The 13852-nt window shown below is 47.1% G+C and overlaps 1 protein-coding gene across 4 annotated transcripts in view; it reads left to right on the forward strand.

Moving 5' to 3' along the window:
• LOC139250253 (uncharacterized) overlaps positions 1-13852 on the forward strand; it is a 336554-nt gene that overhangs the window by 13241 nt on the left and 309461 nt on the right. For 2 of the 4 annotated variants that reach the window (XM_070872750.1, XM_070872751.1), the window contains exons 2-4: positions 4042-4362; positions 5318-5497; positions 7328-7416. In XM_070872750.1, coding sequence (XP_070728851.1) covers positions 4042-4362; positions 5318-5497; positions 7328-7416 — 590 coding nt within the window. The remainder of the gene's footprint in view (positions 1-4041; positions 4363-5317; positions 5498-7327; positions 7417-13852) is intronic. The other 2 variants (XM_070872754.1, XM_070872753.1) reach the window with 1 other exon arrangement.

The raw sequence follows: 13852 nt of genomic DNA on the forward strand, positions 1-13852 counted from the left end.
TCTCTCTCCCCCTGTCTGTTTCTCTCTCTCTCCCTCCCCCCCCGACCTCCCCCCTCTCCCCCCAAACCAGGCTCTCTGTCTCCCTTTCCCGCAGTCTATCTCTCTCTCTCTCTCTCTCCCCCAGTGTGTCTCTGTCCCCTCCTCGCCCCTCCCCCCGCCCCCAGGCTCTCTCCCTCGCTCTCTCCGCCTGTCTGTCTCTACCCCAGTCTCTCTCCGTCCGCCAGTTTCTCCCTCTCTCTCCCCCCCTCCCCACCCCAACCAGGCTGTCTTTCTCCTTCCCCCCCCCCCCCAAAAGCGCTCCATCTCTCTCCCTCAGTCTCTTCCCCCCCCACCCACTCCCCCCACCCGTGTCTCTCTCTCTCTCTCTCTCTCTCTCTCTCTCTCTCTCTCTCTCTCTCTCTCTTCCCCCCCCCCCCTCCCCATCTCTTCCCCCCCCCCCCCCCCCCCAACCAGGCTGTCTTTCTCCTTTCCCCCCCCCCCCCCCCAAAAGCACTCCATCTCTCTCCCTCAGTCTCTTCCCCCCCACCCACTCCCCCCCACCCGTGTCTCTCTCTCTCTCTCCCCCCCCTCTCCCCGTCTCTTCCTACCCCCCCCCCCGCCCCCGCCCAGACACACTCTCTTTCTCTCCCAGGCTCTCTCTTCGCCCCCCCCCCCCCCCGCCCAGGCTTCCTCTTTCGCCCCAGGCTCTCTCTCCACACCTGTCCTTCTGTCTCTCTCTCACTCTCTTTCCTCTCTCTCTCTCCCCCTCTATCTCCCCCCCCCCCCCCCCACTGCCCAGTATGTCTCTCTTCCCCCGCCCCGTCTCTCTCTCTATCTCCCTCCCCCACCCACCCCCCCATTTCCTCCCTCCCCACCCCCAGACTTTCTCTCTCTCTCCGCCACGCCCCACCCAGGGTTCGTTGTCTCTCTCTTTCCCAGCCTGTCTGATCTCTCTCTCTCTCTCTCTCTTCCCCCTGCCTGTTTTTCTCTCTCTTCCCCCTGCCTGTTTTTCTCTCTCTTCCCCATCTCTCTCTCTCCCTCCCCCCTCTCCTGCAGACTCTGTCTCTCCTTCCCCGTGTCTCTCTCTCTCTCTCTCTCTCTCTCTCTCTCCTCCCCCCCGCCCCAGGCGCGCGCCGCTCTCTCTCTCCTCTCTCTCCCCCCACGCCATCCCCAAGCTCTCTCGCTCTCTCTCCCCCTCGCCCCCCCCCCAGGCTCACATTTGCTGCCCCACCCTCCCTCAGGTTCTCTCTCTCCCCCTCCCCCCCACCACAGACTGTCTCTCTTCATCCACCCTTCCCCCCAGGTGCTCTCTCTCTCACTTTCTCCCTCTCTCTTCCCCCTCCCCACCCCCAAAGCGCTCTATCTCTCTCTCTCTCTCCACTAGTCTCTTCCCCCCCACCCCCGCCGTTTCTCTCTCTCTTCTCCCACTCCCACGTCTCTCTCTTCCCCTCGTGTCTCTCTCTCTCTTCTCCCCTTCCCCCCCCCCTCAGACTTTCTCTCTCTCTCCTCCCCCTTCCCTCCCAGACGCTCTCTCTTTTTCTCTCTCTCTCTCTCTCTTCCCCCCCTAGTCTCTTTCTCCCCCAAGGCTCTCACCCCCTAGGCTCTCTTCCAACCCCCCACACTTTCTCTCTCTCCCTCGCCCCCCCCCCATATCACCCCCCCCCCCCCGCAGGTTCGCTGTCTCTCTCTCCCCCAATCTCTCTCTCTCTCTCTCTTTCTCCCTCTTTCCCCACCCCCCCCAGACGTTCTCTCTCTCTCCCCTTCCCCCCCAGGCGCGTTCTCTCCCTTTCTCTCTCTCTCCCTCAGTGTCTCGTTCTCTCTTTCTCCCCCCCCACCTCAGGCGCTCTCTCTCTCTCTCTCTCTCTCTCTCTCTTCCCACCCCCACCGCCCGCCTGCCCCAGGCGCCCTCTCTCTCTCCCCCTCTCTCTCTCTTCCCCCCCAGACACTCTCTTTCTTTCTCGCTCCCTCTCTCCCCCCAGTCTCTCTCTCTCTCGCTCTTTTCCCCCCCCAGAGGCTCTCTGACTCTTCACCCACCGCCCCCCCCCCCCCCAGGCTCTCTTTCCCCGCCCCCCCCCCCCCGGCTCTCTTCCACTCACCTCTCCCCCCACCCCAGGCTCTCTTTCCTCCCCCCCCCCCCCCCCCTACCTTCCAGGCTCTCTGTCTCTCTCTCTCTATCCTCCCCCGCCCCAGGCTATCTCTTCTCCCCAGCCTCTCTCTCTCTCTATCCTCCCCCGCCCCAGGCTATCTCTTCTCCCCAGGCTCTCTCTCTCTCTCTCTCTCTCCTCCCCTGCTCTCTTATCCTTCCACCTCCCTTGCTATCTTATCCTTCCACCTCCCTCTCGGCCCCCTCGCCGAGCTTGTGCCGGAGCAGAGAAAAGACAAGTCAACAGTCTCAGGCCTCAGCCCCTTCAATGACAATAAAGCAACACCATAGTGACCACTGGAACCTGGATGGTGATGCTATTAGCAAGTCTTTCACTATCCCATGTTCCTAATCGCTTTCTGCACTCCTGTGGAGTGAATGGTTTGGGGCCGACGGAGGACGGGGGCGGAGCTTGACAGACACATGCGCATTCGCAGAACTCAGCCTCCGATTTTTGCTGAGTCTAATGGCCTGCACCGCCCACCCACGCCCACTACATTTTCATGAAATTCGCGCTGGAGGATCTCAGCGGCAGCGGGCTGTAAAATATGAAGGGCCGCCCGAATACCGCCAAGAAACAGTCATCATCAATTTCGGGCTCTTAAACTAGAACTCTGATCAGAATGTTTAACGTTACCATTATGTACAAGATATTTTACTGGATACTGACATCAGTCACCACGAGTGACTGTTGTATGCCATGTGGCTATAAGATATTTAATTCTGTCACCAGGTTGCTGGGAGGTCCCCCTCTCTCCATCTCCCACTTCCAGCAGCTCTCCACCTCCGCTTAATTCCAGAGCATCCTGCTCTGCTGGCATCAAATGTAGTGTAAATTGAAGGGCCACCTCTGGTTCTCAGTCTCTCCCTGTTGTTTTGTGCTCTCTGCAAGAAGGGAAAGAAAGAAGCGAAAGATGGAATGAGTGTAGGGATGAATGTGCTACATCTGTAGAGGGTGACTATGAAGGACTCAAATGGCCTCCTTCTGTGGCATTACTTTCTATGATTGCATTAGGATGAGGGGGAGTGTTGAGAATGGATACAGAAGGATTGTAAATGTGGCAGAGGGATGGAGATAGGAAATCATGGGAAAATAGCTAAAGAAATGTCAAGATGCAGACATTGCAGAATCGACAGAAAAAAAGGGGGTTACTGAGAGTTGAGGTTAAACACAGGTCACGGGAAAGAAAAAGCAATCACAGATAGGAGAAGGTAACGTAATGGTTTTCACTAATAAGGAGGGGAGAATAACGTAATGCTTTTTACTGATAAGAGGGAAATAGGTTTTACTGATAAAGAAGAAGAATTTAATGAGGCTATAAACAAGCTGACCTCGGGGCCAGCTCTAATTAGGAGTCCTCCTCGCCTGCCATTGAACATACTCGGGGCGGGGGGGGGGGGAAGAAAAGGAGTGGACAGACCAAGTGCTGATCAAATGTGTTATGTTTTGAAAATGTATAACTACTGTGCTTTTCGCACTGTAAAGGGGCTTGTCCAGAGGAAGGTAAACAGGCTCTGATTGAGAGTGTTCCTTTGTCTTGACAAGTCCCGGCCGGAGAATCTTCAATAAAGGTCTTTTACAGAAAATGCAAGAAGGTGTTCGCGTCAGTGTATTCGCTGAGACAGATTGAGGGAAAAAGAATCCATATTAACAGTGTCAGTGGTGGGCAGTCAGATGGGGATGTGAGTAGATGCATAGAGACTGAGCGATGGATGCACCAAGGTATGTTGGTGTGAGGAGTGACGGTGCAGGAGTAGGTTTGGGAAGGCAGAGTGACACGCACATGAGGATGTAGTTGAATGTGGCATTCCACTCATTTTTCCTGACTACATGAGATCATTCAAACTCTTTCTGCATTGAATCCAGGAGTGGCTGCTCACTTCTTGTACAATCTCCAGCCATGCTCTCTTTATTTCAGTGGCTGGCCTCTTGCTGCCGTCACCAGGGAAGAGGTCCTCCTTCCTTTACCTCACTACCAGAGGAGAATGCCCAGGGAGGAATCAAAGATCCTGGGTGCAGCCTTCTGGTGCTGAGACTGCATCGCTGCCTCTAAATGATTGTACCCTCACAGTCAAAGTCGAACTACTCACTGTAACACCGATAGGCACCTCTGGACCGCCACCAACAGCCTCCAGCTCTCGTCTGTCAACTGCCGCTGAAGTCGAGTCATCCATGACGTCATCACACCTGCTCCATTTAGTTGGCTGGGAAACCCACATGGCTCAGTCAAGTGACCTAAGTAAGTTAAAGATGCAGTGGAAAGCGCACTGATTGACCGTTCGTGATGGCGATTCGCTAGCGTGCAGCCGCTCCCCCCCCTCACACCCCCACACTTGAACCCACTCACAAGTAAAAATTCTGCTGAGTGAGTTGTGAGATGTTTTATTAGTTACCAAGACAGATGAACTAATTGTTTATTCTATACAGTTTTTGGGGAAACAATTTCAAAACCTGTCATTTTACCACCTTTCATCTCAGTCTCTTCTTTAAAAACATAAATACATTTTGCTTTAAAATGCACCCTTAAATAGGAGTCTTTTTTCCAAATCCTTTTTGTGAGAAATGTTCAAAAATCCTGAAATGTGACATTCTGCCATTCTTGCATGCAAATCTCACTACCTCGCACTTTGCTGCATTAAAATACAAGAGGTAGAATTTCCACTGAGTTGTCCCAATCTCCTATTGTAAATTCGGAAAATTGATGAAAACCCTGGAGAAACCGCCATATATGCAGTTTCTCCAGAATTTCCAATGATCTTCTGCCAAAGCAACGGTGATTGGAAAAGTCCGATGGAAATCCTGCCGCACGCGTCCTTTTTAAAATGGGGCTGATCTGTGCTCACAATCTCTTGGCCGGAAGCCACACCTGAACAGCATAAGGTCTGAGCCTGGCCAGGAAGTGTCAGCAATATTGAGCTTTGTCTATATTGTGCAGTAACGTTGAGCTGTGATGTACAATTCGTCAGGCTTGAAACAGGGATTAGATGTTCATTGCCTCACCACTGCAGTTGGCTAGATTTGTGATAACAGCTAGGGATGCATTGCAAGCCCAAACCTCGACTGGACTGCAAAATTAGCTCTTAATAGCCTTAATCTTTTGCAGATTGTGGTGATCATCAACTTTTATTGCGTGTGAGTTTAAGAGGTCTGTTTAATTGGGTCTGTTTAAATCTATGTTCACTTTTTTTTTGTAGATGTGGATTTTGCACAGCACATTCTGAAAACTATTTATCGTGAACTTGAAGATAAAGTGAAAACTTTATCAAGCAAAACAGTGGATTGGCTTGGCATCAGAGATACTACAGGAGACATCAACTGCCTTATTAAGGAATTTGAAGAAAACCATACTAAGATTTCCATGCTGTCACAAAATGGTAAATAAAATTCAAGTCAAATGTTCTCAGTATCTTCTACACCTGAAACAACCAGTATTTTGTTATAAAGGAATATGCAATTAGTTAGTGCAAAATAATAAATGTTGAAATTATTTGGCAAAATAAATCCTAAATAAAGCAAGGATTGCTACAAAAAAACCTTGAAATTAAGAAAATAAAGAACTGGTACATACATACAGTCCAAAAATACTTCATTGTCTGTAAAGCGCTTTGGAACTTCCCCTGAGGTTATGAAAGGTGCTGTATAAATGCAAGTTGTTCTTTCTTTGTTTCCTTCCATTCTATTTAATTTATTTAATCTCCAAATGGAGTTGGATGTATGAATATAAGTACGGTAAAGAGAAATGACCCAATCACTTCTCATGGCAGGGAGATTAATGTTATTTGCAAAGTTTACATATCTGGTCAACATAAAAATACATGTAGCATTCCATCACATTCACATTTTACCAATCTAGGTTAGCCATGATATATATAAGGTTACGTTGCCCGAGACATCATGCCATTAGCAGTGATTCTCTGATAAGCCTCCTGCTGCGTGCGAGACATGGTTAGTGATGTCGGGTCAAAGAAGATTTTGCCCAAAAGATCACAGGATACTCAAATTCACAAATGCATGTTACTCATCATATAGATGGTTGGGTGAAATTACTATGTATTAGCAGACAGAGGACTCTTTTTGGCAGTTGGAGACTGGGTCATGCACTGATCGATAGATAAGGGTGGCAGAAAGGTTGTTTGGAGTTTGATGCGGTGTTTGAGCAGGAAGTCAGGGACTGCTGGTTCTCTGTGGCGCTTGGTCTTCCTAGGATGGGAGGACTTTGGTGGGACAATAGGGTGTGTTTGCAGAACTGGGCTCACAGCTTTAGGCACTTTTCTAGCCTCAGACACACTTTTTTCAAAATTTCTTTATGTATTAATCTACTTAAATTTTTAAAAAATTCCCTCACACGTTACTAAAATAAGAAATTCACATCCTTTGTGTCTCCCGTTAGTGCCTCTGAGGGGACAACAGGGCACCACCGACTGAGAGTACCGATGTCCGCGAAATTCCCATTGAGGTTTGAGGTGGCAGATATCGTGACGTCATCGTGCTCGCATCACCCCAGTAACACCCTGTACCCGAACTTCACCTCCGTTTCCGCCCCCTGCAGCATTGCCGCGCGTCAACACTGGCAGCTGCAGGCAGCGTAGTCAGGGAGGTCTGCCGCTTGGGGAGCGATATATAATGAACATTTTTTTTTTACCCCTTAGATTGAGTTTGCATCATCTTGATGTATCGCGATTGATCAGTCCTGCACTCTGTTAGAGTGCTTGGGGCTGATCGTCGCGGATCGTAGCTGCTGTCAGTGACGAGGGACCTCAACTTCATGCAGAGCCTGCAGCGATGGCCCTTCCCTTTAAGGGAGGGAAGGAGCCTTTGTTCCCGGCAGCGCTTCCCTCGACATTGGGCACCGCTGCACTGCTACTGCCCCTCTTGCCGGCTTTAGAGCTCCAAGGGAAGTGGTAGCGCTTGATTTAGCAGTCCACTTACTTCCTGGTACACTAAACCAGAAGTTCCCGTCGGAATCCCTTGCGTACTTTTTTGCGCTACCGCAATTTCTCCCCCAATATTTCTTGTGATTCTATTTGCTTACCACAAATAATAGTAGAACAGCCGTTAATCCATTTCTTACTTAAATGTTTTGTTGGTTGTGTAGTAAACATCAACAGTATGATAGTTGGTCAGATATGTTAGTGCATAGATGACACTGTTAGATATGTAAATAGCTTCATTAAACATTCTAAATCAATTGTTTTATTCAACAGGAAAAGGAAAAAGTTTCATACTGAATCTTCTTCTGTGTCTGACAGCTGACAGTGATGAGGAATACAAGCAAAACAATATGTACTTGAAGGTAGTGGTCACCTTTTTAATGTGTAGGCAACAAAATGTGATTAAATTATAAAAAGACAATTTGAAAATGTAATGTAATAATTGTGTTTTGATGTATGTACACATGTGTCGTGACGTGAGATAAAAATAACAGGTCCTGAACATCACATGTGGGTGCTCCCCTACGTTAGATATAGAATGATGGAAATGACACTTACCCCAGAGGACAGAAAGTCTCATTTCCGTCTTCATATGATTTGTTGACTCAGTTGCTTTTATTGCAAGATTCTTTGTTCTTGCCTGAGTAAACATTCAGAAGCAATCTCAACATGCAATTGCTTTTTTGTCAGATCATCATAGAACATCACAGTACTAAATCTAACATAACATAAAAATATAAGACTTTGCCACTATTCCATACAAACTTCACTAACTGTCCATAAACAGCCCCACTCCAGAGACTTGAGCACGTAATGTAGGCTGGCACTTCAGTTTAGTACTGAGGTGCCAAGTGTTGTCGTGTGGATGTGATTTTAAACTGAGGGCCTGTCTACCCTCTCAGGTGAATATAAAATATCCCATGGCACTATTCAAAGAAGAGCAGGGGTGTTATCCCAATGTCCTCACCAACATTAATCCCTCAACAAACATCAATACTAAACAGTTTATCTGGGCATTTCTCTGATTGGCGTTTGTTGGGGCCTTACTGTGCGCGTTGGCTGCTGTGTTTCCTCATATTACAACAGCAATTGCACTTCAACAAGTACTTTGGCTGTGAAGTGCTTTAGGATATCCTGAAGTTGTAAAAGATGCAATATAAATGCAAGTTCTTTCTTTAACTGATAATCTCTTTCAACTACAAGCAGTATGGGTTCATTGCCATCTTGAGCCTGTATGTGTGTTTATGACTGAATCACACTATCTCAGATTGTCCCTCCAGAGTGAGAAAAATAAAGACTGTCCTTAGACCCTGCTCCCTTCATTATGCGATTTGTGGATTGGCTTGCTGAGCTGCCAATCAAAGTTACCAGCTTGAATAAGAAGCGGCCTTGTTGCAGAAGTATCCAGCACCTATATGTCTTGTCAGTTAAACTCCCTGCCAAGCACATTGCCCAGAATTTGCTGGATTGGGACATCTCGCTATATGCGCCATGAATTGTATTTTTTCCTCACCAATCAGCTCTAATTATTTTTGTCACAAAATGCTGGAAGTGCGAATGATAATGAAGGAAATGGGACATCTGGGACCTTGGTGAGTGACGGGACCAATAGTCTATTTCCTTAACCAAGACATTTAGGGATAGAGAAAGAAACAGAGCGAATGACAGAGCAGGAAGTAGGGTGAATTCGAGTCAGATTAGATGCAGAAAGAGAAATAAAGAGAAAGATTGGATTAAAAGAGAGAAATAAGGGAGACAGAAAGCAAAAGTAAGAAAAACATTTAATTTAAAATTGAAAAAAACCTCTAGGAATAATTTCTTATCTGCAGTGAGATGTCACAGTTTCAGTTGTTCCCTTTCTGAGTCTCCAAGATTGAATTGCATGTCAGGAACCATAAATCACCGCATTAACAGAGTGTAGACGTTGTTAAAGCCCTAGCTTTCTGTGGCGAGTTTAATTTGTATTTTCTGCGCAAATCCAGCAATTTCTTGACACTCATGAGGAAGTTGATGGTGAGCTCTCGCTTTTGCGAGGCTAACGTGGAACATTGCAAATCGGCAGCAATTTGTGGTGATTCATAACTCACAGCATCCTTCCTAACCACAAATTTCTATGTGTTTAAACGGAGTAACGACAGTATGCATCGTGAACTCGTCTTTATTTTCCCTAGAAATTCTGGGCCATCGAATTAAAATACAATCTATATAATGGTGGCAATTGCTCACATCTCAAAGCTAAATTTGCATGTAAAAGTAAACAATATGATATTTATGATGGCTGGTGTCTCTAGTATCCCACTTAGAAAACTTCCTAATCGATTATTCTAAAGAGCTTGTGCATCTCTGGGAGATAATCTTTATAAAATAAATCTGACCATATATCAATAACGTAACCTAAATTAAAACAAAACCATTTCTAGGCCTTGTAGGTAAAAGTCCCAAAAAGTTACATTAAATTTTAGGATTTTGTGCTTACGATGCTGGGAATGTATATTGGGAATTTATATATACACTCACCACAATTTTCTATTCATTGCAATTTTGGATAGAAAATCGTGAATCGTGCCCATGTGAATTCCCTTTATGCATTGTCAGCAGGTGAGACTCTGTGCCGGGAGTGCATAATCATCAAACTGGTCCTAATAAAGCGGTATAGATATATGGTGGCCGAAATTGCCCCTCTCCTTAAGGCCTGTTGCCACCGCAAATTGGCGGCCAAGCTTCGGAGTGGAGAAGCCGCTGATAACCCAATTGCCCTTCCGAGGTTTCCTGGCCGTGCCCTGATCCCCTCCTTACCGCTCTGCTGACGCCGATCCGTGTTAAATGCGCCACCACTGTGCACAAAGCCGATCTACCCCCTCCCCGACGGCGAAATTTCGCTCTGAAAATCTTCTGCCCGCCTGACGGTGCCAAAATCTGTTTTTTCCTGGTGGTCCAGTGAGGCTGTGGCCTTCTGCAAAGCGGTGCAGCTTCCCTTAAAGGGGAGAATGCACTGCCGCTGCCGCCATGTTTTTTTTTGTCAGCCGACTGCTATGTCGGCCTGACAATTATGCTCCCAGGTTCGACCGGGCCACAAACAGGCAGCCTGTCACCTCCTCCCTGGTGGCCCAGTGGACCGAAGTTTTAAAATCGCGAAGGCTCTCCCCTTTAAGTGAAGGGGAGAGCCGTGATGATGCGGCGCCACGATGATGTCATCGCGGCGGTAACTCCGCACCGCCCCCGACTTCTGTCCCTCAGTTGTTGCCACCGCCGTGTATCCGTCCCTCTCGTGTAGTCACCGCCCCCATTAAGAACGACTTCTGGATCCGAATAAAAAAAATACAACAGATTGGAATTTCGCTCAAGAGGCAATTTCAACCACAGTTGTGCTAAAAATAATTGAAACAGGGTGCGTGTGCCCTGTTTTGGGCGAGGGACAATTTTGAACCCATGCAGTCTACTTATAATTCAAAGTTGCATATTTTGTGCAGATAATTTGAGTTATTCAGTAATTTGAAATAAGCAATGTAAATAACATAGAAAAATGGTAATTTAATATTTAATAAATGTGAAATATCAAACATTTGAATTAAGTGAGTTTGAGCTAAGAACAGACTGTAGGTAGCTTGAGTTTCTTTCAAAGAAGGGGAAAGTTTACAGATTAAAGCTCTATTTTGTCTGTGTCAGTGTGTTCCTCATTTATTCAGCCTCAGATACCGACAAAATTCCCACCATCCATGAGCAGAGGTTCCTTTAAATGGAGGACACGCAGACGACCGGAAAAAGTGACCATGGTTTCCTTCTATGTACAAGGCCTGCTTCTGGGTCATGCCCTTCGTTCTTTGCTTCCTTACATTGGAAGTGATTTTTCTTCCCTTTTTTGTTATTTCCTACATCAGACAAAGTCCAGTTCAGTCTGGGAACTGCCTTGCAGTGAAAAATTTCAAGATGTGCAACATTGATGAGCTTTTGTTATTACATCGATGGCACTTTAACCCATCTTATTCTCCACACTTCAGTGTCAGTGTCCTCAGGCTTATGCTGGTCACTTTGGTCTCAGTTGACTCCCTTGAGCAACCTGTTTGGCAGCATCAAATGCTGGTTTTGATCAAGTGACCAGAGCTCTTTGGTTACTGTTCAGATAATCTGATCAGCCTTAGCACTGCAGAAAATTGTGGTTGGTCCTGAAATCCAACAAGAGTGCTGACTGCAAAACCTTCCCACTGTAGGTGGAGGAGCTTGCTCGAGACTGAGCATATGGATGTTTGTTCACTGGAAGACAATTCTAATTAAAATGATGTCCAAACCTGATCCGCTCAGCTACAGGTACTTTGGGTTCCAATACTACACAGAAGCAAGCCTGCAGCTCCAAGGGAATTGAATGCAAGAAAACAGTGCTCCCAGGAACGTTCAATAAATGGGATACATAGCAATCTCCTTGCTTCCAGTGCTGTTCCCTCAGCATTTGAAAGTTCTATGATGATGGCAAAAAGACTATTGCCCTTCCTCCAGCTGTAGCAGTATCCTGGGGCATATGTTGCAGTGCTGGCATCAACTGAAAAAAAGACTTGCATTTATACAGTGCCTTTCACGACCTCAGGATGTTCCAGAGCTTTACAGCCAATTAAGTACTTCTTTTTGAGGTGTAGCCACTGTGGTAATGTAGGAAACTTTGGTTATAGTAGAGTCCAGAGCACCTGAGGTAATTATATGTTTGCCTGTGACTGATTCATTCAAAACCAGATGTTACTTTACTGATCTCTGGGTAGATCTCTTCATCTTTTTGGAATAGGAGAAAGATGAGGAGAAGACGAGTTTGAATTTGAAGAACATTTTCAGGCAAAGGCATCTGGGCTACATCATTCCCTTTCCTGAATTAGCAGATATCTCCTTTGAAGAATACAATCCACAAGATGTCTCTCAATTTGAGTCTATTTTCTAATCTGGTCTGTTGCCATTCTGGATGACTCCTGTTGTAATTCTGTTAGGAATGCCTAAAATTCAAAATTTTCTATATATTAAATTGTCACCACCCGTGTGGACAGCCACAATAATCATGTGGACAAATTGCCAATCCATTGTGTAGCAGAGCAGGAAGATCGCACAATGTTCTTAGAGCAGAATATTGGTGTGCTGAAACAACGCTTCCGCTCCCTGGACCGCTTTGGAGGAGCCTTGCAGTACTCGGCGAAGCGGTTGTTAAGATTTGTGGTGGTCTTCTGAACGTTGCACAACCTCACCACCAGCTATACAGTGAGCAGCTGAGGAGGAGGAGGCCGTTTCCCGCTATGCACAAATACACACCAACACAGCCGTCTGTCGTTCACCCGATTACAGGCAACTCTCGATTGTCCGTACACGAATCCAACGGAAAACCGTTGTAACGGGATTTAAAATTCTGTTGCTAACAAGTGAAAAGACAGCCTCAAATAATTTGGAAAAATCACCTTCCAAACACTGTGCGCATTTGTATTTGCTCATTCTCTCTCTCACAATCACACATTCTCTCTCCCTGGCCGAAGGGACCCCGTACCGGCCACTTCTGTCCCGGGCCGAAAAGACACGGCACTGGGTGGACTCCGGGACGACCTGCCAAAGGGTCTTTCACACACTCTCTCTCACTCACCATAAAAATCACCCTCCTCTGCCCTTGCTTTTCTGGTGTGTGTATGTGTGCGCTGTTGCAGCCGCTGTCTCTCGCGGCCGCCGCTGGTGTTGGGAACGGGGGCAGTGCCGGCACTGGGTTCCAGGCACAGACTTTAATCAGAAGACTGCTAACTTCACCAGCGTACCAGCAAACCAAGCACAGAACCTGTCCATGCATGCTGGTAATGTTCATTTTTTGTTACTGTTTGTAGCTGATTGTATTATTCATTAAAGTTTTAACTTATAAATGTAAACTCGCCCTAACGGAAAAATCGTTGACCCGGAATAGCCCAATCCCTGAGGGACCCGGATAATCGAGAGTTGCCTGTAGTAACAAATTCAGTCCTATGGTTATAATCATTTTATTCTTTAACTTCAATATAAAAAGCAATTTACTAGCGGAGTGTACTCACAGATAGAACACACAAACGTAGGCATGTGTCCTTTCTCGTGCTGCCTGAACAAAGGAAAACATTTTTATTTATACACTATTCTCTTTATCATACTGGAAGTAACCTTGCCTTATTTGGTAGCCTCCAGTCAAAAGTACCATCCTTCAGCTGATGCACACAACTCTACGGCCCCAAAATTGATGTCCGGTAAGGCCCACCAATTTTTCGGCGGTTCCCTGGCGGTACCTACCTTTATGCCACCCAGTGCCGCCGGGTCCTGTCAGGAGCCGTTTTCGGCGAGGTTGTGTGGGCGTCAGTGATAGGCAGCAGGAGTTGGCGGGCGGCAGGTGCAGGCCTCTCGAATCGGAAAACTTTGGAGGCCCTGCAACGCGCATGCGCGAGATTTGTTTTTTAGTCTTTTCACCTACCTGACGTCATTTCGGCCACGTTTGAGGCTGATGGGACATCTGCACATGCGCTTAAAGGCACACCATTCTCTTGCTGCTGTGAGTTGGAAAGAGGAGAGTGTGAGTTGGAGAGGGGACCGTCTTGTAAATTGAGAGCCACAAAGTCTTGAGCAGCCATTCCTTTAATCATTGACGATGGGTGGACAAAAATCTGCAATGGTGACTATCAAAACCAGGCCCAGAGCTCCCTGGCTTAATGAAGAGGAACTGGAAGAGCGAGTAATGGAGGTGGAGCGCAGGTATAAAGACCTCACCCAGGATGCTCGGTGGCAAGTCTCCACCACCACAATACCGATGCATTTGGAGGGAGATCA

The sequence above is a fragment of the Pristiophorus japonicus genome, unplaced genomic scaffold (assembly GCF_044704955.1).
Source record: "Pristiophorus japonicus isolate sPriJap1 unplaced genomic scaffold, sPriJap1.hap1 HAP1_SCAFFOLD_359, whole genome shotgun sequence".
Taxonomy (NCBI): Eukaryota; Metazoa; Chordata; class Chondrichthyes; family Pristiophoridae; genus Pristiophorus; species Pristiophorus japonicus.